Consider the following 24,302-nt stretch of genomic DNA (forward strand, 5'->3'; position numbering starts at 1 on the left):
TCCAGATACTGGACTGCTGAGAGAAAAGAGAGCAGCTTGCGGTAACACTCTATGACACAGTGAAAAGAAAACACAGAGGGACTGAGAGAGAAAGAAAAGGAGAATGAGGATAGTTAAAAAACAGGGTAATCAATAGGAGCAGATTGTATCGGACATTAGCATCAGTTCTGCTGCAGGCCGTCATTAAAGCTCTACACACACCATTTATTCGCCTCACACTGCTTCTAAGAAAAACAACAAACTTAAAGGTACAGTTCAGCCAAAAAACATCTACATTTTGTCATCATTTACTCACGCAGCTGCTTTTTGTATGGCTTTCTTACTTCCGCAGAACACAAAGGAATGAAAATAATTGTTTTTTTGTCCAACTGACTTTCATTGCTTGGTGCTCTGCTGATGAAAGAAAGTGAATAAATAATAGAATTTAAATATTTTGATGAACGCTCTCTTTAAAATGGGAGCAAGAGAGAAATTGAGCCACAGTGTATTTATGGAGACTTTAGAGAACATAAAATGTAAATTAGGTCTACCAACTGATAAAAGAATTACATACTGAAAATAAGCAAATAATTAGGGCTGCCAACTGATAAAATAATTATATATTGAAAATAACTGCATATGATACTTGTTAAGAAAATCCCCCAAATTAATATGCTGTCTGGGATTACATGAAGAATCAGAAGAAAACAGAGACAGACTAAATCCAGAAGATCTGTAGCAACATCCCTAAGACGGTTCAAGAATCAAGCTACCTGAAAAACTGTGCAAGAGCACTTAGGGCAAACACTGCTTTAAACATGATGGGTGGTCACACAAAATGTTGATAAGTTAATCAAAGTTAATCGATAAAGAAAATTTATGGCATAATTTTTGAAAGCACCCTCACTTTACAGCATTTTTACACAAGTGCCTAAAACATTTCAAAGTAATGTAGCTTTGTAGGAAGATTTCTTCAAGCATCTTGGAGATGTTGCCCGTGCTCTTCTGGATTTAGCCTGTCTCAGTTTTGTCATTCCAGACAGACTGGAGGATGGTGAGATGTGGCTATGGCTGTTGTCAGACTCCTTCTGCATACTGGATTATTACAATTAATGGCAAAAGGAATGTCTGGAAATGTAAACTGATATTTCTACTGACACACTACAGCAAAAGATAGAAATAACTGACTTTAAACCATTTTTTTGTTGATGAAAATACTTTTGGAACTATTCAAAGGCATTGTGGACACTATTGTGCCAGACAAAGTATTTAGACATTAAAAATTCTGTTTCTACACAGCCACATAGTTCTAACAGCACAATCAAGGAAAAACAGCAGTTTGGCTGTGTGTTAATATGCACCAGTAAGGATGTAAAACTCTGCTCACTACAGGCCATGACCTTGATCATGCAAATAAACAAGCCCCTTTCCTCACAATGTGCTCTTAACGAGTGAAAACAGCGGTACAGTAAAAGAGCATTTTAAAAAGAGGCAAAACAGAGGAGCCTCTGAATATGAAATAAAATCAGATTGCGCCAGTCATTTGAAAGTCTAATGATTAGAATAGAAAAAAAAGAAGAACGAGTGCGTAAAGCAACAAGCAGCATCAAAGACAACAAAGGCTGAAGAGAAACGCCATCAATGTCCAAACAAAACCCAATGAAGCTAATGTATTCAAACGCCATTGTTTTTACAAGGTCAGATGGATTCAAGGACAATTCAGATGGTTCTGATTAAATATGTTAATTTTGATTAGGCTGCAGAATGATGCAGTAAGACTATAAAAACTTGAACACATGTATGCACACAAAGCCATAGTGAATGTGGGAGAGATAAACTGTAAATAGTGATGCAACTAAGTTACACTTAGTAGCATAACAATAACTCCTTTTCTACCTAATGAATCACAGTGTAGAATGATGGTACATTACTGGTTTTAACATGACATTATATTATGCATGGAACTTTAAAACCAACCAGACAATGATTTTACAGCTACATATTTAGTTAAATGTTGCAGTTTCCATATTATAGTAACTATAATTCATAACCTTATACAATTGTTAATTTATTTAAAACTATCAGTTTCAACATATTTCCTCCACGCTGGTTTGGAGTGTATTTTATCGAGGATATGATATATGGCAAACCACTGCAAAAGGCTAGGATATGGCATCTTAACCCTCATGGTAAATGAACAGGGAAATAGGATGTCCTGAAGAAGTGCTGAAGAGTGCAAACCACCAGCTCCTTCATTTCCCTTGACTCTGAACCAGCTCAATAGTGCAGGCACCTTAACCTGGTCTTCAGATTTGTGAGTCACCGAGGGTTAACTGTGGTGTTAGAAGTGATTAGCTTCAGGGTTCTATCACTGTAGCAGCTAAAAGGGTTAGTTCACCCAAAAATGAAAATTAGCTAGTGTTTTACTCACCTCTCGAGGCATCTTAAGTTTTTATGACTTTCTTCTTACAGACGAATCCAGTCAGTGTTATAAAAAAAATTGTCCTAGCTATTCCAAGCTCTATCATTGCAGTCAGCTGGTGTTTCTGTTGAACAGTCCACAAGTCGTCAAATAAAGTGCGCACATGAATAAAGGTGAATAAAGGCCTCCTGTAGTGAATCCATGTGTTTTTCTGTTAAAAAAAAAAATCCATATTTCAAATGCAATAAACACTTTTCTTTCACTTACGTTATCTGTCATACGTGGAAGCTATTCCGTTCCATTCCGGGCAGATGACGTAAGACATCTGTGCTGCTTGATTAGTGATAAATTAGAAACAAAAACTGAGGATTTGAAAAGAAAACTGTCAGAGGATTTTGATGTAAACCAAGAGGAGACTGGTTTTCCTTTGCGAAAGCAAGGAAACTTTGCTTCCTTTGCTCCTATAAACAAACTCGTGAGACTAGCATATCTCAGAGGCGTACACACTGTGCATACATGCCCCCGGTTTCTGCGTATAACAGATAATGAAAGTGAGAGAAAAGTGTTTATTACATTTGAAATATGGATATTTTTCTTACAAAAATGTTTATTATGAATGCGCGCAATTTATTTAACATCCTGTGGACTTTTCAACTACAACACCTGCTGACTGGTATGATAGCGCTTGGAATAGCTAGGGCAATTTTTTATATAAATTCGACTGAATTACTCTGAAAGAAGAAAGTCATATACACCCAGGATGCTTCAAGGGTGAGTAAAACATAGTCTAACTTTCATTTTTGGGTTAACAAACCCTTTAAAGGCATGCAGACCCAAAAACATAACCCTACCTGAGAGGGGATCTGCAGAAAAGAAATCAATCCAAACAAAAACCTTTCAGTCTCAAGAATGATTTTAGGTGCAAAAGTGAAAATGTCAACATGCAAAGTTAAATGCTGGTTTTTCTATTTTATCATTTATCTTTTTGAGGAATGTTGAAAGGGAAATATACAGAGGACAATGGTGTGAAACTATATGCTAGCTCAAACAATTCTTCCTGCTGATCCTTATTAATGGTTTACCCACAACTTCTACCTTAGTCTCTAAATCCTCTTCTTTTGTTTAATGTATTCAGTGAGCAGTTCATAATAATGGGCATGTGGTGGTCTCAGTTGCGTCCCATGACACAATGCTCAGCAAGAGCCCTCATTTTCAGCACATTAATGTGTGGAAGATGCTTTCTTAGATGAAGATGGGATTCACTAAACTTAATGAAATTACCTCTAACTATACAGTACTTGGATTAATGATGTTCTCTCCGACAGCAGACTTAAACAGAAAGAAAGAAATAAAGAAAGCAAGAAAGAAAGAAAGATAAAATATTCATAATAAAAATAAAATTCAGTGAACTTAACATTTCCCCCATCTATACTTGAAAAAAAAAAAAAGTTAATGCAACATGCCTTGACATGACATGATGACATTAAGTGCTCTGGGAATACAGGATACCTCAAAGGTACATGAATGTTTTTCTGCATCTTCTGGTTTAGTTCAGCCAGCTCTGCTGTCCTAAAGGATTGTCTATGGCTTTCAGAGCTTTCCTCTGAGCTTTTAGATTATTCATGTAGATGTTACTGTACCATCTTGTGTGCATGTGTGCATGTCCCGTCTGGCTTATATTGTGGTAGTGACTGCAGGTTAAAGGTTCTACAGATGGATCTTGGCAGCCACAGACTCCTTCCTCATTTAAAGGCCTCATAAACTTTTAATATATTAAGGATGACACAGAGGCTAGTGTTGACTCGACTGATGAATACCCCAGCGAGCCAAGCATTTGGCTGGTCAAATATACACACTCCCAATAGAAATAAATGTACACTGCAACATAAAGAAGAAAGCACAGATTTACTCGACATTATATTAGGCAAATTTAAAATAAAAGAAAAAAATGAAATGAAAGTCAAGGACAATGGAAATGTTCATGATAATATATGGCTAGGATAAACAGTAGTGTTTTGGGAATACAAATTTCCTCTTAGGCAGACGGCATGCTCACAAACTTACATCCACAAATATATTGAACACTTTAATGAAATTGTATTCATTTATGGTAGACAGACTCAGACATTTATGCTAGTTTCTTCCCTGCAGCATATCCCCAGAGAGACATACAATATTGTCTATGCTGCTTTCATTTATTTAAGTACTTCTGTTTAATTCTTTTCTTAACCGTTCTTTTCGTCTTAAATGACTTCATTTCATATTGGCTCAATCAAGCATCATAAAAGACTGCCAAACCAATTTAGTTTCTCTTGAGTATCTTCTCTCTCAATCCTCATTTACACTAATGTGCTTTCTATTGAGCTGTAGCTGTGTTGAGTGATGATGCGTTACAGCGTGAACATTTAAAAACATCACTCATATCTCAATTTGGAATCATGGGGCCATGTTCCATCAGCAAGGGATGGTTAAGGTTATTGTAATAAATATATATTACAGTTGAAGCGTGACACAACTGTAAAACACTTGTAAAACATCTGAAAAGCTCTTATTGTGTTATTTATGGGTTTCTTTGGTGAAATCCCACCTGGTTTGCATCTCGTTCTTTAACGCTAGCTCAACCGAGTTTAAGGAACATTAAGAGAGATGAAGTGAATTAGGTTGAACATCGAATGATCCCACACCATGTCAAATCATTTCAAAACAAGGCCGCTGCAGAACGTGCGTTTGCACTTGTGTGTCATTTTATAGGCTTGAAAGTGCCACCACTTGCTTTCAGCAGCTTTAAAAAGGTAGCTGATTGAAATGCTTTCCAGATGGCTTGTACATACACACACTCGACCGGGTAAAAGCAGAGTGTGACGGAGATGAAATAAGGTGAAAGGGATGCGCCACTCACGTTAATGTCCTCCAGCTCCAGCATGTTGAGGGCATGGTTGTTTCGTCTCCAGATGATTGGTGGTCGCTGGTCCCCTGTGATGGCACACGTGAGCACGACACTCTGACCCACTGTTACTGTGGTGACACTCAGTTTCTGGTCTTCAGGAAGGTCGAGCTGATAGACCTCTGAGAAACAACAGGGAGAAAGAGTGGGTTAATATGAGCTCCCCCCCACCGAACACACACACACACACACACACACACACACAAACACACAGAGGCTTTTGCACGTTGACTATTAAAGAATAAAACATGTATTTAAAAAAATATACTATATAGCAATATTAGAGCTGTTAATTCAAACCACTGCTTAAAATTTGCTTTTGCTGATGTGATCAAGTTTTGCTTTTGATATTTACAGTACACAAATTAACTTTTGTTATTGCTAACTAAAATTTAAACAAAACTAAAACTATTGAAAATCTTTTGGGAACCGAAATAAAGCTTAAATAAAATAACAAATATTAGACAGAAAAGTGTTATAAATAAATAAATGTTGAAGTTTTAGTTACTAAATTACTAAAACTAAACTAAACTAAACTAAAGCTATACAAAAATAAATAACTAATAAATACAAATATACACTTAATTTATACATATATTTATACATATATAAATTCAATTCTAAATGTAAAATATAAATAAATATTATTAATAATTATAATTATCTGTGGGAAGCATGCATTTATTGCCTTAAAATCCTCTCTGCATAGATAGCTCACTAGATAAAAAAAAAAAAAATCTACTTTGAACTTTGAAATGCCAGCAACCACCTTTCTCATATACAAACAAACTCACACCTGGAGCAGGACAAGGATAGCAAACAAACCCCTGACCCCGAAATCTATTTATGAGCCCCATCAATCAGCTCTGATGCTTCCATGAATCTGACAAGCATCAATACAGCTCAAGTTGCTGTACTGCCCAAGGCAAGCACTGAGATGGCTTTACAGTCTGACTCATAGCTTCATAACACTCTTTATAATGATGTCGATAGGCTTTGTGCTGCTTTAAGAGTGTGTCTCCTGATAGTGTCATTTAGTTTTGAAATTAAGATTTTAATGACAGTAGAAAATAACGGCTGCTCCTACGAGCCTTTCTGAAGAAACGCCAACCATACACGACAATTCATTATGACAGCTTCATTTCAAGTAAAAACCATTCAACTTAACATCTAATTTGAATATAATTATCTCCTCAGTCAAGACTCAACAGTGTCATTCAGTCATAAATAGGATAGCTGTTAAAAGATCCTCAAATGTAATTTCTCAGTTTTTATACAGTATAAAAGGAATAACAGAGCCAGGTGCCAAACATTTCTGGTGGTCTAATTACGGTAAGGTCTCTTCATTTGCTTTTCAGTGGAGCTGTACCCTGACCTTTTGGGTTAGCCAAGGCCACCCACTCATAAATCAGACAGTGACCAGCCTTTAAATGAGAGAGATCAGAAAAATGTCAAAATGAGGTTGCAAAAAAGAAACATTTCAACACTTAGTAACTATCTATCTACTAACTTAACTAAATTTTCCAGTAGCATCTAAAAAAAATAATTCTTTGTTTTTTATTAAATACAGAAATATAAAAAATGAAAAGCCCTCAATAAAGCAGAAAAATACTGCAGATAAAAACATTTTTTTTTTTTTTAGTCCTGCAGTCATCATCTTACGGCAAACTAATTTAAATACTTCATATAATGACATGCTTGTAGTCTTGTAATTTTAAAGTAGCTTCCCCAGTTAAATTGCATTAAATCTTGATTGACTTGATTTCCTTCCCATGATCACGTCAATGACATCTAAAATGGTTTTCCCAGGTATTTTAATTACATTCATGCATAGAGACGCATACAAGTGGAAAACATAATCAAGCTGCGGCAAAAAATAAATGAGTACATGGGTTGGGGTATCTCAGATGATTATGCAATTAAAGATCCAGGGAATTATAACCAGCTTGCACACAAGACAAACATGCCTCTCGCCTCGCAAACGGCAATTTTGCATTTCAGCGCTGTGCTCTCATTTAAAGCTAATTTACCAGATTAGTCAGTAATGTCTCTTATTCATTGTGTTACTCTCAGCTCATATAGTGGATAACAGCAGTATAGCGCTGGTGCACCTTTAGCAATCCTCATTTAATGCCAGATTCATTCTGCATGGCACACTTTCTGCTTTAGGGAATACTTCCATGGAGCAGTTATGAAAGAGGTCTGAGAGTATGCACAATAACACAAATGCATGAGCTTCACTTTTCATGTATTTATCCAGAGATCAGGTCTGTATTAAAGTTTGCTCATTCCAAATCTTCCAAAGCCAAATTTACACTGCAAGGGTGACGCATAAGTGCTTCTGAAGCACCATTTAAAGGTCTTTACACAGACTGTTTACACAGAACTTTCTTGTTGCTTACAGTACGAAGTGTTCTTGGTTCCAATCTGTAAAAATATAGTTGTATTTATTTTTTAATTAAAAAACGAAACAAAAATCACAGCTCTACAACAGGGTTTGTAAATTAGGAGTGAGGACATCTCTGTTTGCATTCAGTAGAACAGACAGTGAGCCATTGAAAAACGAGACAGCATGTGTCTGAGAGCTGCATTTGTTTTCCCTGACCGATTATGAACGCAACAACTTTCAGAAAAAGCTTCCCATTCCAGCACCTATAATACATGAGCAAAAAGACAAGCTGAAGCATATTTCATGAAGTGGTGTGAACAAAGAGAATAATCTCTTGCTGACTTATCAAACTGGGGCATTTAGAACAGTATGGAAAAATTAATTCTAAAGAATACAGAATACAGGAATGCAGAAATACCAACTCCTAGAATGAATTGTGGGAAACCAAGAAGACTGTTAGACTGTAAATTTCCTCTGCGGTATCGAGGTAAATCTATTTATTCCTTTCCTTATAACCTCATACCTGTCAACCAATCATTTTTTGAGTGTTGTCAGATCATGCCACATTGTCTGGAAATGCCAGTAATGGGGAATAAAACAGCATGACTATCAAATGCAATTTCTCGTGAAGTAACTGCATAGCTAATACACAAAGGCAGCACTTTACTCTTGATATTTCTCTCACATCATTATATTTCCATTTTTGTCTTTATTTACATATTCATTTCTTATTTCTAGTTACAGAGCTTCTGTTTTTTTATGCAAGAAAAGTGGAGATTGTTAACACTCTAAGATGCTATAACAACGTAAGGTGTCATAAAAGTATACAAAATTGATAATAATAAGAAAATGTTTGCACCAACTCAGCAGCACTAAAGACTGCAGTAATAGATGCTGAAAATTTTGCCTTGCCATCACAATAATAAATCAATTTTTTTATAATATTCAAATATAACAGACTTGTTTTAAATTGTTTTTAAACTGTTTTTTTTTTTACAGGCGAAACATGAACACATATTGTATTGCACACTGTAAACACAATCAAAGCTTCAAAAAAAGCACGAAAAATGGGACCTTTAACATAAACAGTTGTCACAAGTCTTCAGAAGACTTGCATAAAATATAAATATTAAAGATTTTGTTTAAATGCTTTTGAAATAAAGTTTAAATACATTTGATCAAAAGCAAAGTAAAACCATAATTTTATTACAATTTAAAACAAGTCTGTTATATTTGAATATTATAAAAAAATTGATTTATTATTGTGATGGCAAGGCAAAATTTTCAGCATCTATTACTGCAGTCTTTAGTGCTGCTGTTGTTTTTATACATTGTTTTTATACATTGTTCAGTTGCTGAATATTAATTTAATGTAAATTAAGGTTGCAAACAGGGTGCATATATAAAATTTGAATGATTTGAAATTGAATGAAATTAATTGGATTGCCGAGTATTACACTTCTGTTAAAACGGGTCGTTTTTTGTAGGCAAATTCTGTTAAATATAATATCTCGCTTGGCATTGAACTTGAATTTTATATCTTGAATTTTACAGATATTATTTATACTCTAACTAAAGTTTAAAACATGGGATAACGAAGAACGGGACCCTTAAAATATCCAATGAACATTTTTCATTGAACACAAACACAAATGGTGCTGTCTCATGTCACTTTTGGAGCTTCTAATATGGGTGATCTGTTCTTAAGTACGTATAAACTCTCTCTTCATCTTTTTACCCTGTTGTCCTTGGCAAAAAAATTAAATAAAATAAGAAAAAGACCTTTAATGATTGTAATAAATATAGCGTGAACTGAATAACAGCTTCTCATCAAATCAGGCCATGTGTATGTGTGAGTAATACTCTGACTCCATCTCTGGCTTTCAGTAATATCCTGCCTAGCCATTCAATTACAATATTTTCTGACTTAATAGATTTGGAATTTGCTCCAGGGCAAGCCACTGCGTTTTACAATTCCCTGTAGGATTAAAAGGCAAATGTATTTTTCAGAACAAGGAATGCAAGATGAGTATTTGTTTATGTGTATGTCAGTAAGAGAAACAGAAATAGAGGACGAGTTTATTAAATGGTATAAAAAAGCCTAAACAAATATGGTGCACTGATAATATCACAATACTGTGAATGATGTATAAAAATATTATGAAAGGTGTTGTCCAGACATTTAATGCTGTGTCAATGTTTGTGATTAATGACAGAACAGTAAGTGGAGGTTTTGTCCCCTCTTTTACAGCACGTGTAGCAGATGAGTAGACTCTCCCTCAGATCTCGAACGTCTCTCATAGCACCAGCGTGGAATTAAACCTGAAGTGTGCAACTGCAGTTTTGATTTAGTTCACACTCTTTTCCATTACAGAGCGGTGATGCTTCTACAGTAGGAGGGGCTAAATCAAAACTGGTGTGAGAAAGCCTATGGTCACTTAGCAACACAATACACTTGTTAGTCCTCTTTCAGTGTTAAATACAGTTCTGTTCACAACCAGTTCGGTAACAAATGAGTGATAACTGCATTCTTTAAATAAAGTGACTGTGCTAAACATTTAGGACTCTCTCTCTCTCTCTATACTATCAATCAAAGGTTTGAGGTCAGTAAGATTTTTAAAACAATTACTATTTTTATTCAGCAAGGATGTTTTAAACTGACCAATAGTGACAGCAAATACATTTATAATGCCACAAAAGATTGCCTTTTTAAATATTAAATCTGAACTACTTTTGGCTGCACTTAATTTTACAGAACGTGTACTTAAATGTACTTATAGGTTCAGGGTTAGTACCTATTTATTACATAGTTATTGTTTACCCACTATGTACTATAATAATATAATAAGTACATAGTATGTACATGGGGAACAGGACTGTAAAATAAAGTGCTACCCTACTTTTTAACAGAAGTGTAATACTCGGCAATCCAATTAATTTCATTCAATTTCAAATCATTCAAATGTTATATCTGCACCCTGTTTGCAACCTTAATTTACATTAAATTAATATTCAGCAACTGAACAATGTATAAAAACAACTGCAACAAAAAAAACCATTAATAACTGTTTTTGAATGGCACACAACCCTAGAAAAAACAAGACAGTCAGGAGTCATACCTGTTAATAAAAACAACGTAAACCCGAACAATGACTGTGTGAACACAGCTAAAGAGAAAGCAGAGAAAAATCTAGATTTTTTTTTTTAAAATGTAAGGATAGATTACATTATATACAATACACATAACACAATATATAAGCTCATCTAGAAGCAACAACATAACCTTTTCAACAAGCAGCGATGCCGTCAAAGGTCTTCAATCTTAATTACCAGCTGCTCTTCCATCAAAAGGTGTGCTCTGCTCTCCGCCCCCATCCACTAGTACATTTATGAGCCTGTAAGACCCCTGTGATAGCTGCAGAATCTTTTAAAAGTGTTGCGCATTGAAGTCAGATGGAATAAAACCTTTACTGTGACCCAATCAATGTGAGAAACAGGCAGTAACAGAAGCTGAAGAAAGGCTGACTTCACACCACCTGTGAAAAACGGCATCTTCATGGCACTTGTCAGTAGGGACGCTGGAGGCCCACTCATATTAGCATGCCATCACACTACGCGCACTTCTAATTGGGCTAATTGTGGCTCGTATACAAGAGGGACTTTGCAGAAAGATGTGGTATCAACACCTGGTTAAATTTGATAAACGAAAGTGCATTTCACACCATATTACAGTGCTGTGAATTAGATCTTTCCATCTCTCTATAAGTTTCCACCTTTATTTTTTCTTTACTTCCCATATGGCATTCTTTAAAAGTCTCTATTGCCTTTCACTGAAGTCAATTTTGTTTCAAGTGAGGCCCTGTTTCTTATCACACAATTCTCCACTGCCAATGATATTGAGCAGCTCCAGTATTTCTCTGTGTGTGAGTGCGTGTGAGTGCATTTGTCTGTTTAGCAGACAGAGCAGGTGGATTGACGTTCTCTCCGGAGGCATATCAGCCTTGACAGATGAAAGGAATGGCATTGTGGGCCGGCGAGGCGTTAAGTAATTGCCTTCTGACTCCACTGGGGGATGTAAATAGTTTGGAGCATGAAGCATACAGATATGCCAATTGAACAAACCAATCATGACAAAGTACCACGCAGATGCACCAATCACAAGTAGGAGCATAAGTAAACAAAAGTCAAAAGCAGAAAACTGACTTAAAGTCTGAAAGACCCATTGTTTGCTTTCAAAACTCTCCCAAACAATACATACAATTTTCACAAACAAGTTACTTTACAAAAAATTGGCTTGCACTGAGCAGATTCGTGCAATTCCTGAACAAATCATTTAGTCTAGATTTGTGAAATGGTTCAGCAGGTTAATAAAAAAAAAAAAAAAATGGCATGGACGCATGGCAGGACAAGCTTGCAATCAGCATAAGTACTCAAATTTGGAAATCTGTCAAGTTTAAATTGATGCTAAAATATATGCAAGACATTACCAGTCCAAATTTTCTTCATACCCCCAGAGCCTTTGAGATTCACATATGGCGGGAACCGAGCCAGATGAAAAAGATGAGTATACATTAATTGCCACTGCACGGCTATGAATAAACGAGCCACGTATTTAGCCTTAAAACGTGTGAACTACTCAAACTCTTGAGGAGAAATGAAAATGCTCCCTAGAGCCAAAAGCAAGGGCCGGAATCTGAGTAAACACATTAAGCATGTCTCAAAAACCTCTTACAGACCATGTGCTAATTGCTGCAATATGGATTCAAGAGGGCATGAAGAACCCAGACAGCATCTTTCAATACCGTACTTAGATGTAGTGAAATTAGTAAATTTTAAGGCTGTATAATTTATCTACACATTGCATAAGATACCTGCTTTAGATTCTCCTGCCCACCATCTTACTCTGGAGAAACTAGAGACTCTTCAAACCAAAACTGGACTGTTTCATGCTTTCACAGCCTGTCAACCTTCATCAGGACTGAGATCTATACCCTTGTGACTGATGTACTCCCAGACCTGGAGAGTTTGAACAACACAAGTCAGCGCTGACAAGCTCTGCTCACCCACACATCAGTAAACCCCATCAGGCCAGATTCAACCTTCCTTATCATACCAAAGCATACTAACTCCATCAGAGCGAAAAAAAAACAAACAAAAAACATAGTGTACTTGCCTCCCAAACCAGTCCACCCAGATCAAGATTATGCAAGAGTTATTAAAGTGAATTAAAATGATAAATGATTCATTCAACAAACTATTGTTAGAACCGCAACCGATTATTCAGGTTATTTACAGATAATCAGCTGTAAATCTCTCATTACAATTTCTTGAAACACAGACAAAGTCAGATCAGATGTCTCAATGAATGATGAAGGAATATAGCTGCTCGGTTTCTGACTTGGAAGTCTGCAGCAGGTTACTGAATTATTGACTCATTTTTGTAATACATTATTGATGGGCTGTATAATTGGCCACAGTTTTTGACTGTAAAAGACATTATTATTGCAATTAATCATTTTTAGCTGCATGGAAAGTGTTTGTGTATGAATTGCAATGCAGAACATAATGCATAATATCACGAACAAGATTAATGAGTCAATGCATGAATCAAACTCGCTCAGAACACCGGCAATCTATGTTATAGTTCATTTGCATTATTTTGTATTATATCGCTGTATGTGGGCTGTGACAAATTACACAGAATGGTGAAATTGCTCACAGTACCATTAACCTCTCCATCTTGTCTGCACTTGACTATAGTATGTCAGAGAAGACAGATCACTGCCTTTATCCCAATCAAAAGTTGCCACATTGCATCAATGCTCATTTGCATAACAGCACACTTTTCTCAGCTCAACAGTTTTTGGAGCTTCGATGCTGCAAATCATTGTCAGTGTGAACGCACTGTGTAGTGTAGAAGTGGACTGAGAAAAACTTCCTGACAAGCACCCATGCCATGGAAAAACAAGTCAGAATCAGGTGAATCTGAGAAGCTTATATCTGTGTGTAAATTGCACACTGAAGGTCGAACCAACTAAACAAATGCACATATTTACACACTCCGTGGAATGTATCTAAAGCAGCAGCTCACAGCATGAACCCTGTTTATAAAGTAGTATTCTTCAAACTTTTAAAGAAAACATTTGTTCAAAGGATCAGGAGCTGAATAGAGATGGTGTGAAGGTGCTCTCTGAAGGTGTCTGACAAAATGTCTTGTTATCTTTTTATCTTTAAGTTTAAAAGAAAAGTAAAGGTAGCATACATTTTTTTAACTTTGCCTGTAGGGCTGTTCCCATCTCACCCAAACTCCCGCTGAGATCGGTGAAAGGGCACAGGGGCAGACTGAGGCTGCCATTTTCATCCCAAAACCTTCTACTTCCTGTCTGAAAAGCTGCTTTATGCTCAAAAACCCAGTGTGTAACAGTGGGATTCTTGCAAAGAGGCTTCTATTGCAGGTGCGTTATTGTCTCTTTTTTTATCCCTTCTACGTTAAAAGTGTGAGTCCTTGCTGAATGTCAGTGCAAATTGAGTCATACTGAAATGTCAGAGGAAAATGAGACTAAAAAGGAAAATGAGATGGAGCAGACATGTTGAACGTTAGTGAAAATGGTTGGAACACACTGCGATCTTCCTCATTTAACCTGCAAGCTTTACTCTAACTCAGAATCTTTCAATATGTGTCCTTTCTTGTGACATAAGGGATGTCTTAGCCTTCCAAAGGGAGTCTGTATTTTATTACCAAGAACTCAAGGCTTTTATCTATATTGGGAATGCTAATTTATTCATTCAATGAAATGTTTCTACAAAGAACCTAGAAATAGAATATCGGAGCAAAAGCCTTAAATAAGAAAAGAAGGCCTTGGTTATTGATATGTTCAAATATTTATTTATTAAATGTGTATCTAAAATAAATTATACAATATTGTTCAGTGTTTGGGGTCAGTAATCAGATATGATGCATTATGATGCATAAAGTTACAGGACAGACTTTTAAATCGTCATAGAAGGCTTCTATTGCAAATACATGTTGTTCGAATAATTCTGAAAACAACAACAACAACAACAAAAAACTAAAACAAATCTCACTTTCTACAAAATATTAACCAGCAAGATCATTTTCAACATGCATAATAAACAATGTTCAAATTAGCATATTACAATGATTTCTGAAGGATCATGTGACACTAAGGAATGAAGTAAATTACATTAAAATATATCCACTTAGTTATTAAACAGTTATTTGAAATCATAATACTGTTTCACAATATTACTGTATTGACTGTACTTTTAATTTAAGGAATGCAGCCTTCGGGAGCATAAAATCAAAATCAAAAATAAAGCTAACCAGTGGACTGTCTCAGCTCAGTGAGGTCAGCCATGTCCACCTCTTCAACATAAAACATCTTTTATTGGCATGATTCCTATAGGCAATCCATTGAGTCTGGGCATTCATCTACTTTAGCAATATAACTTAGTTTCCAGGCTGACACAAATTCTCTGTAACAAATGTTACTTGCATCTTGAGTCATGCAGTTAATTAGTGTGCCTCAGTTTCTCTTCAGCAAATCCGTTAATGAGTGCACTAAAGAGAAAAAATTTTACTCAGGCCATCACTGTTCAGTGGCTTAATGAAAAATATGAGTGTAGACTTCAGTTAGAGCTTAATTAGGATCCATTCACCTTTACGGTGACAGTGAGATCTGACTTTCTAACAGTGGGTTGTCAGAGCCCCAGTCCATTTCAGAGGCCACTGACCCTGTAGAATAGACTTATGGAGAAATGTAACTTCATTACATGACATGCCAATAGTCTGAACTTGCCATGAAGAGCATGGATGGGGTCCAAGAACCAGTTCTGGATAAGATATAGCATTTTTTTTACTGGAAACTGAATTTCCTGATCTTGTTCTGTTCACAGTAATTAACAGCCTGCATTCTTCCACCTGTGCAGACAAAATATCTGAAAGTTTGTGATTTTTAAGAGACCTTCAAAACAACTCAATACTGGTAAAACTGGTAAAACATCTACTAAATTATAATGAAATATGCAATTTATATGTTGTTAAAAAAAGCAAATAAGGAAAAACACATTTTAAGAATACATGGAAACTTTGGAATGGACATCAATGCAGAAAGATGTTTTTGCATCTAGAGGGTGTATTTCCAGCATCTATCTATAACTAGACTATGCTAACCAGCCAAATCTTGTCCACTATGCCACTACTGACTAATTAAATATAATTAGAGAAAAAGACAGGGTGCTGCAAAACAGTGCAAACACAAAAAACAGAGTAGTCCTCAGATGTTGCATGCAATAACAAATATACATTATGACCAGTGCAGTTTGAATTGTGAAAAATTAAAGGAATAGTTCATCCAAAAATGTACAATTGTAAAATGTGCTTCATGAGACCCCAATATCATCAGGAGATACATTTTACGTTTCCTATACCTTCCTTTTTTGACTCTCAAAGTAATGGAGCCCATTGATTTGGATTTTATGAATCATCAAAGATCATGAATTCAGCTAAAAGTCACCTTTAGTGTTCTACTAAAGAAAAAAAGTCAACTATATCTTAGATGACCTGAGGGTAAATTAACAGCAACATTTCATATTTGGGTGAACCATAAGTCAGTGGCTCTCAACTTACTCATTGAACTGCAAGTCATTACTTTCATCATGTCAAATCATAAGCAAAACTAGAATCATTAACTTCCCCAAAGGTCCCATTCCTAATGAAAAAAAGGGCTTCCACTGAGACTGAATAAATATCCAAATGACAATAAATAGTGCGCAATGAAATAAAAAAACACTTACGCCTGTAACTGAGACTGAAATTGTGCTCACAGATGCTTCATTACAATGCTGCAATTATCCAATGTGCTATTAACAAACAACACTGAAAATACTGTACATGTCACAGTTACTAAAAGCACATCCAGCCCTGATAGTGCTAATTATACAGCAGACAATTTCTCCTAGCTTTTTTCACTTCCATGTCTTAAAGGGGTCTACAAAGGACATTATTTTGTGTGATGATTTGGTGTAATGAAATGTGTTTATGAGGTTCAAGGTTTCAAAAAAGCATTATTTTCCACATAATGTACATTAATGTTTCTCCTCTATGCCCCACTTTCTGAAACGCATAGATTTTTACAAAGCTCATTGCTCTTAAAAAGCGAGGTGTGTGCTGATAGGCCTGCTATCTAGTGTCTTGTGATTGGCCGAATGGCAAGTGTGTGATGGAAATGTTACACACCTCACCATACTGTGATGTCATGTGTCCCGGTGTGACAAGACAAAATCAATAAAACCCATTAAAAATGAGGCATTTGTTGCGTCCAGTGGGGACATAATTACTGATTATAATGACTCATACTATATTTTTACACGTTGCGTTTCATATCGCGCTGTGGACATAAAACCATGTCTGCATTTGTGATCAGAGAAACAACAAACAAGAAGTGCCACTCTACACTGCTCACATTTGAATTATCAGTGGCAAATCCACAAAGTTTGTAACTTTACAGATCTTCTTTATGCACAAAGAGTTTGTAACACTCCAAAGAGAAATTAAATTTTTTTATTGAATCATATGACCCCTTTTATCATCACTTCATCAAAACCAAACACTCACCAAAAGCAACGTAGAACTCCTCTCTGGTTAGGTGTTCATCATCGTTGACATCGTTATATTTAAACAGATCGAATAGAGTGCACTCTGATGCTGTCCTGCTGAGACCTTCCTGCTTGATAACCTGCACCACAACAAGATAAAAGATCATTAAATTCAAAGCAGAATCTACTGTATGATGCTGTAACAAAGCAAATGCATTTTGTGCACTGAATGCAGCTCAGTAATACTAATAAAAATGTTTAAGGGCATGTTTGTTTACACATGACGTCACGGCTGTAAAATCTCCATCCTGAAGAAAAAGCACTGCTCTAGTGTACCATTGTGAATAATTAAAGATGTGATTCCTATCTGCATCAGACATCATGAATTCTGTCAGCTGGCAAACATCCAGAACTGAGCAAGATTTTATAACAGCCTTATGTTGGAAAAAATTTGGGATCACTGTAAAACATTCTATAATACATTCATCCATGCCAGAAGTATCTGATGGTAATTACAGTTAAGATTTTGAAAATGCCTTTAGCATATGCATATAAACAACCATACTTAACTTTGCTGATTGGTGTCCAACGGATTCAAAACATTTGTGAAAATGATTTTGACTCCACATAATATAGACACCATCCCCTGAAAGCTTTTTCATAGCTACTGCTAAGATTTGACCCAAACTTATCCTTAGTATTACTAAAACCAGACCTGTGTGTTCAGATTCAATCCTGTCCTTTTATTATCTGTTGCAGATTCTAATCCTTTTATAGAGACTTGAAACCAGCTCAGAAACTGACTGGCAACCCTCACTTTGACCTGTTTGATCTGCAGTTTTGATTTACCATTTATTTCGAAGACGTATCAAGCAAGCAAGCAGACTTTCAAATGCTGAAATTTGTCAGTGTCCCACTCTGATCTGCATGCTACAGGGGGTGTCAAAAAAGTTTGCCATAATGAATGACTCTACACAACTGATCCACCGTGCTAAATGAAAACCTCAGAACAGCTTTAGGCATGTGCTTAATTCTTACACTTCAGAAAATTGGCTTGGAAAAGTGAAGTTTGAGCATCATTTTGTTTGCAGTTGATAATGCAGTGATGCACACATTTTAAGCATCCAAATGTGCACTAGCAAAAAACGTATAAAATACATTTACTTCATACTAAGTATAGTTCAAAAGACTTACTGATATAAAAATGCACATTTCTTAAAATTGTCTCAATAATGAAATTGTTCCTTACAAATATGCAGCTTTTCACTTCACAAGATGTTAATTGTTAGATTGGAGTTGTGAAGATTACTTGTGGATTATTGTGATGTTTTTATTAGCTGTTTGGACTCTCATTCTGATGACAGTGTTGGTGGACTGACTTTCTGCATGAAGATCATTTCATGAGTACCAGAAGATATGCCTGAGCAGAATACTAATGGAGTTTAATTGCTTTATTAAAACAGAATGTTTTGATTTTGCTGGAAGGCATTTCACCATGTTCCCATTTCTCTATCACCTCTTCGACCTGCGCTAGCTTCATGTCAAAAGGCCAAGCTTTTGTATTCAGGGACGGTCAGAATTTTCACTTTTTACATTGTCTTCGATCTGCCATGCATGAAAAGAGATGTATTCTTCTTCCACTGAGAATGAAGAAATATGCAAATGACATGAAAATATTGCACAATGAAATTGAAATGGCTCACGCCTGTAACCAAGAGTGAAAGTGCGTTCAGAGTTTTCTCTCTGGAGAAATATGAATAAATTCATATTTTGCTCATTTTGCTGTGTACCGTATCTCTATGGACAGGTGTAATCTTTCTGCCGCAGGACAAGATAAAGCACGGCTGACCTGGGATCAGTCTATGAGCCAGTTATTAAAAAGGAGACAAGCTTGCCTGCTCATTACTGTTTTCAAATTAATGCAATGCAACATGGCTTAAAGTGATTCCCAGCCATTTTCTCAATACATCAGATTCAAGAATCAAAAACCATATAACTGTAAACAGAACAACATGCATTTGAACAATGGCTTTGATTGGACTGCAGTGTATTCAGGGCACATCATAAACTTGTGCAGTGCTTCCAGAAATGCATTGCAGCATGAAGCATGTCAGCACTGTTAAGATTCATAAACTGATTCTTGATATTTGTGTATGTCTAAGCATAGTTCAGAGTGATTAGTGAACAGTGTGTTTTAAAAATTACGGATAGAAATACAGATTATCTAATTAGAACACTGCTGGACAATTAATCAATTAATCATGTCACTACATGGTGATTATATCTTTTTCATTAGCAAGTAGCCATCTTCTTTTTTTTGTCTCGTTGTTTTTGCCATAACTAACATAGTTGCAGCAGCTAGAGAAAAACATTGAGAAGTCAAGAGTCCAATTGCCTTACTAAAGTAAACATTAAAACCAACCTATTACTTTTAAACAGACATCAACATCTAAACCTATGTTAATCCCAATACGAACTTTTGTAAATGTATGACAGAAAAAAAATCAATCTGGTTTATAAGTGAAGCTGGTAATGCTGTTTTTGGAGTTATTTAATGATGCTGGAGCTTGACATCAAACAAAGGTTGGGTTTTCACTTTCAATCAAAATTTGACTTCTGAGCAATGTAAGTCCACATCTGCTGTGATGGGAAGCTTTATTAGAATGTTAGAGGATAATTGTCCTAACAATGTTATCAATAAACATTTTTACAATGTTTTTAGAGAATGTTATCCTACCTTTTAGCAGAACATTCTAGGAACTACAATAAACCTTGCTGCTGGAAACATTTCAAGAACACACACATTTCTAGATGGAATGACTTCACAAGATGAGCAAAATTTTGTTACATTTTTTTTTTTTTTTTTTTTTTTTAGGTCAGAGTCAGAGTCCTTCTCTAAATTAAAATGATTTTATGTGTTTACATGATCACGTGCATTGTTGGCTTATTAAGCATAATTGGTTTAAGAACATGTATGCAAAGCACTTGATGTTCAATATATCATAAACACCAAGCTATAATTCATTTGCAAGCTATAAAAATGTGCATGAAAGATTAATGCAGTAAAGGCAATAAAAGGCTCACTCAACATGTTTAACCCTGCAAAATCTCAATTTATTATTTTTTCATCTGAAAATTGACCTCTCCTGTTGGTTTGAAAATGGTCATTGAGATAAAATCATCATGACAGACGCATGTTAAGAAGTTCAAGAAATGTCAGCTAATTGCAACGTCAATTAAACCGATGAAAGAAAAGAAAGAGATCTATTTAGTCACACTCTTGTTCAGTCTTACCTGTGAGAGCTCACTGCTGTCAATTCTTCCATTACCATCTGCGTCAAAGCGCATGAACATCAAGTCCACCAGATGCTTCCTAGCTGCCATATCATTCTCGTGGCTGCCATGGTTACCGGGGGTCAAGTACCTCTGAGCGTGTAAGTCCAACATCTTGGTCTTCAATTTTTTATAGTCTCCCAGATGACAATTATCATCTGTGAATAGTGGGAGAGAAATGCTGGTCAGATCAGTGTATTATGGAGATGAATTCACTGTTCAGCTGCATTACTAATTCATCAATACTGTGGCAATATGGAGCCCTTTTCAAAAATGTCCATGTGCGGAATCTAAAAGGTCTTTCATGTAAATAAATGATGCGAATTTGCTGATTTTGTGGATCTCACAAGAAGAATCAGAAGAGGTATTTACACATTTGGCATGCAATTTCATCAAATAATATATTATAATGCATTCAAGGTATGTGTTTTATCATTATGCATTCCCTAGGAGTCAAACCCTAGAACTTGGCAGTATTAGCATTATGTTTTACTAGACTGAATGAAAAATTACAATGAATTCTAAATAGGTGTCAATACTGATGCTCAGCCTCAAGCCAGTTATCTTGTATGATTTTGTTCCACAAATGCAAATATTCAGTGACTCACTCATGAAGACAGTTACTACAGTAGCTGCAACCTACTGGCATAACTAAGCTATTTGATTAAGTCATGTTTAATTTTAGATGAACAAAATTCATAAATTTGGTGATTAAAAACTGTTATTTGATTTGTTCAAACAGCTGAATCATTATGCCGCTCAAAAATGACAAATACTACACTGCTGTCATGACAATGCTAATGGGCTACAGAAAAAAAATAAAAATTGCTCGGTGTTATGCAAACATGGCAGAGGAGGACAGACTCTTTCGATTATTCTAGCAACCGTGTCAGAGAAAGTGCTGGAAAGGTGTTAGGGACTTGAAACAAGTTGCTGGAAACAACGGCTGGGAAGTCTTGTCAAAAAGCATTTGACAATATTTGAGATATTTTTGTCATTATATGTAGCTCAGGTGGTGCAGTGTGGCTTCTTGTGAGAATACTGATGTTGTTTCTGGAGCATAAGAGATGGATAATGAAAGGCAGAATCAGAAATGAAAGCTAGAGAGGGGAAAAGAGGAAAAGCAGCTGGTTTTAAAGACTGTCATACTAGTTTCACTGACAGATGTCAAGACAGTCACAGCTCATCTCCACATGACTGCACCACTAACTGCAATGTGTGTGTGATATACTAAGATATATGAATATATATGTGTCTGAGTCTGGTGTGTGTGTGTGCTGATCAGGAATAGCGTGCCACACATCACAAAATGGCCTCTATTTGACAAACCACCGTGGCAGGAAAGCTTCCTTCCTTAGAAATGGCAGAATGAATAAAAGATAAATGGCTGTCTACCATCTACCTTGCCCAGAGGAGATGAAGGTCAGTGTCGTCAAACCGGTGTGTGTATGTGTGTACACGTTTGCACACACGGCACATTAGTATTCACATTTTTTGGCATGGTGGTAAATGAAGAACTGCATATCTTCTATCATATTCCAGAACTGCAGATGTGTGTTCGGGGGAATATTCATTCCGCATCATCCACCTGCGATTTGACAGCTGTACAGTTCTCAACAATGTTGCAACCGTGCAAAACTCTAAAATGTGTGCAAAGCTGGAGATTTCTTGAATCAGAGCTATGTGAATGAGTTGCATTTCATCAGGAGCCCATCTGCCTGTGCTTTGATTTTCAGTGGGGACTGAAGCTTGGAATCTTGTTTGTGGAAATATGCAGCAAATATTAATTTTTTAGTACAGAGATATTATAGTGACACAACAGGGAGCTGAAAAAATAATGACTTCCAAAAATACAGAAACCCAGAGAGCAACCTTTTTTTTGGTCTTTTGTTTACTTGGGAACACTTATTTTTCTTGTGATCTTAATTTAAAAGTTATCTTGGTGTGTGTGTGTTGTATGCTAGTCTCATGAGTTCGCATATAGTAGCAAAGGAAGCAAATTTTCCTTACTTTAGCAAAGGAAAACCAGTTTTTCTTTGCAGATCCTCGGATTGTACTTCTAATTCATGACTGGCATTTTGTTTTGTTTTCTCTCTGAATTTGTCGCCAATCATGCAACACCTCATCTGTAACACATTATCTGGCAGAACAGCTTCCGCGAATGGTAACGGAAGTGAGAGAAAACTGTTTATTACATTTGAAATATGGATTTTTTTTTTTCCTGGACTTTATTTTTTATTTATTTTTTGGTTAAGTGTGGTTCACTGTCACATTCCATTTTTGCAAGTGAACCAGAAATTGTAAACAAAACCACACGTGTGCTAAGATCATCCATTGATTGGACAGAAATTCTCAAGCAGGGAAAACAGGAAGTGCAAAAACAGGCTAATCATGGAGATATTTCATACAGCATTTTTTATTATTTTACTGATTTGGTGTTATCAGACACTAATGCAATATAAAGAACCCTATGAGCATTATATGAGACAGTGTCATAAGATGTGTAAGAACGACTTGCCAAAAATAAAACCTGTAGATAAAATACTTATAGCATATCACAATGTTAGTTTAAAAGTGCGCTGTTGGGTGCATATCCACTCTTTCGTGTGGAGAGTGGAAGCTGAAGCAAGCTTTAGGACATCAGTGGAAACAAGTTAAACACGCTGTCATTTTTGTTCATATAGGTAAGAATAATACATCATTTGGGACTGTAAAGGGTCTATATTTGAGAGAAACAGGCCTTTTGTGTACATAAAAAAGTCTTACAGTAGATCTTTGAGTTCAGCTCATGAAAAATGGGGGCAAAGACAAAAGTGTTGCATTTATAATTTTGTTCAGTGTATATTTAGAAATGCATTGGAATTATTCAGGTTAGCAGCCAACTATGTACTATGTACAAGATATACAAATAAATAAATACATGCATACATACATAAAGAAAGAGAATCAACAATAGTCTCTCCAAGATGGCTCATTTATCCAGGATGCAATCACTAATGATTAATTTAGTTTCATGAAGAAGACACGGCATAAAGAGTTTCAAAGCAGCATTAAAAAGGACAACATAATGTAATGGAGTATCATAACTAGTATCTCCTTTTGCGTACATGTTAACTGTCAGACCGACAGTTGCATTTACGTGAACGTGGGCGGCCGGTAAACACAGGTGCTGTTGTCATGACATTCAACATGATTTCAGTACTTTACGCATGAGAATGTGAATCTTTTTATGCCATATGTTTCTTTATGCTCTATTTCACACTATGTAGGGTCCTTATACCAAAGGCATTCAAAACGCATGCCTGACAGAAATAGGTTTTTACTTCATTAAATAAATTAGAAGGAACATTGTTTCCAAGTGCTCTGTCTATGCATTATCCAAATTTCTTGGACTAAGGAGCACATTTACAAAGTTCTACAATGATCTTCCTGTCTTCATCCCTCAGAGGGTTTCTTATGTATGAGGGCTATTCAATCTATATTCGTACAACACAGCCGATACCTCTATTGCTATAGAAGGTCACTGATAATGGATCCATCATGCAACTGTTTCTCATCTCAGTAAACATGCGCTCACCACGTCTGGTAGTAATAGGACTCCGACCATTTCTAAAAAG

General features: G+C 36.0%; 1 protein-coding gene across 2 annotated transcripts in view; it reads right to left on the minus strand.

Annotated features, from left to right (window-relative positions):
• Positions 1-24,302, minus strand: part of LOC127971150 (follistatin-related protein 5-like) — a 111,818-nt gene that overhangs the window by 29,632 nt on the left and 57,884 nt on the right. For both annotated transcript variants that reach the window (XM_052573979.1, XM_052573978.1), the window contains exons 5-7: positions 20,647-20,843; positions 17,372-17,492; positions 5,301-5,467 (exon numbers count right to left, since the gene is read on the minus strand). In XM_052573979.1, coding sequence (XP_052429939.1) covers positions 5,301-5,467; positions 17,372-17,492; positions 20,647-20,843 — 485 coding nt within the window. The remainder of the gene's footprint in view (positions 1-5,300; positions 5,468-17,371; positions 17,493-20,646; positions 20,844-24,302) is intronic.

This window comes from Carassius gibelio, chromosome B14, assembly GCF_023724105.1.
Source record: "Carassius gibelio isolate Cgi1373 ecotype wild population from Czech Republic chromosome B14, carGib1.2-hapl.c, whole genome shotgun sequence".
NCBI classification, from domain to species: domain Eukaryota; kingdom Metazoa; phylum Chordata; class Actinopteri; order Cypriniformes; family Cyprinidae; genus Carassius; species Carassius gibelio.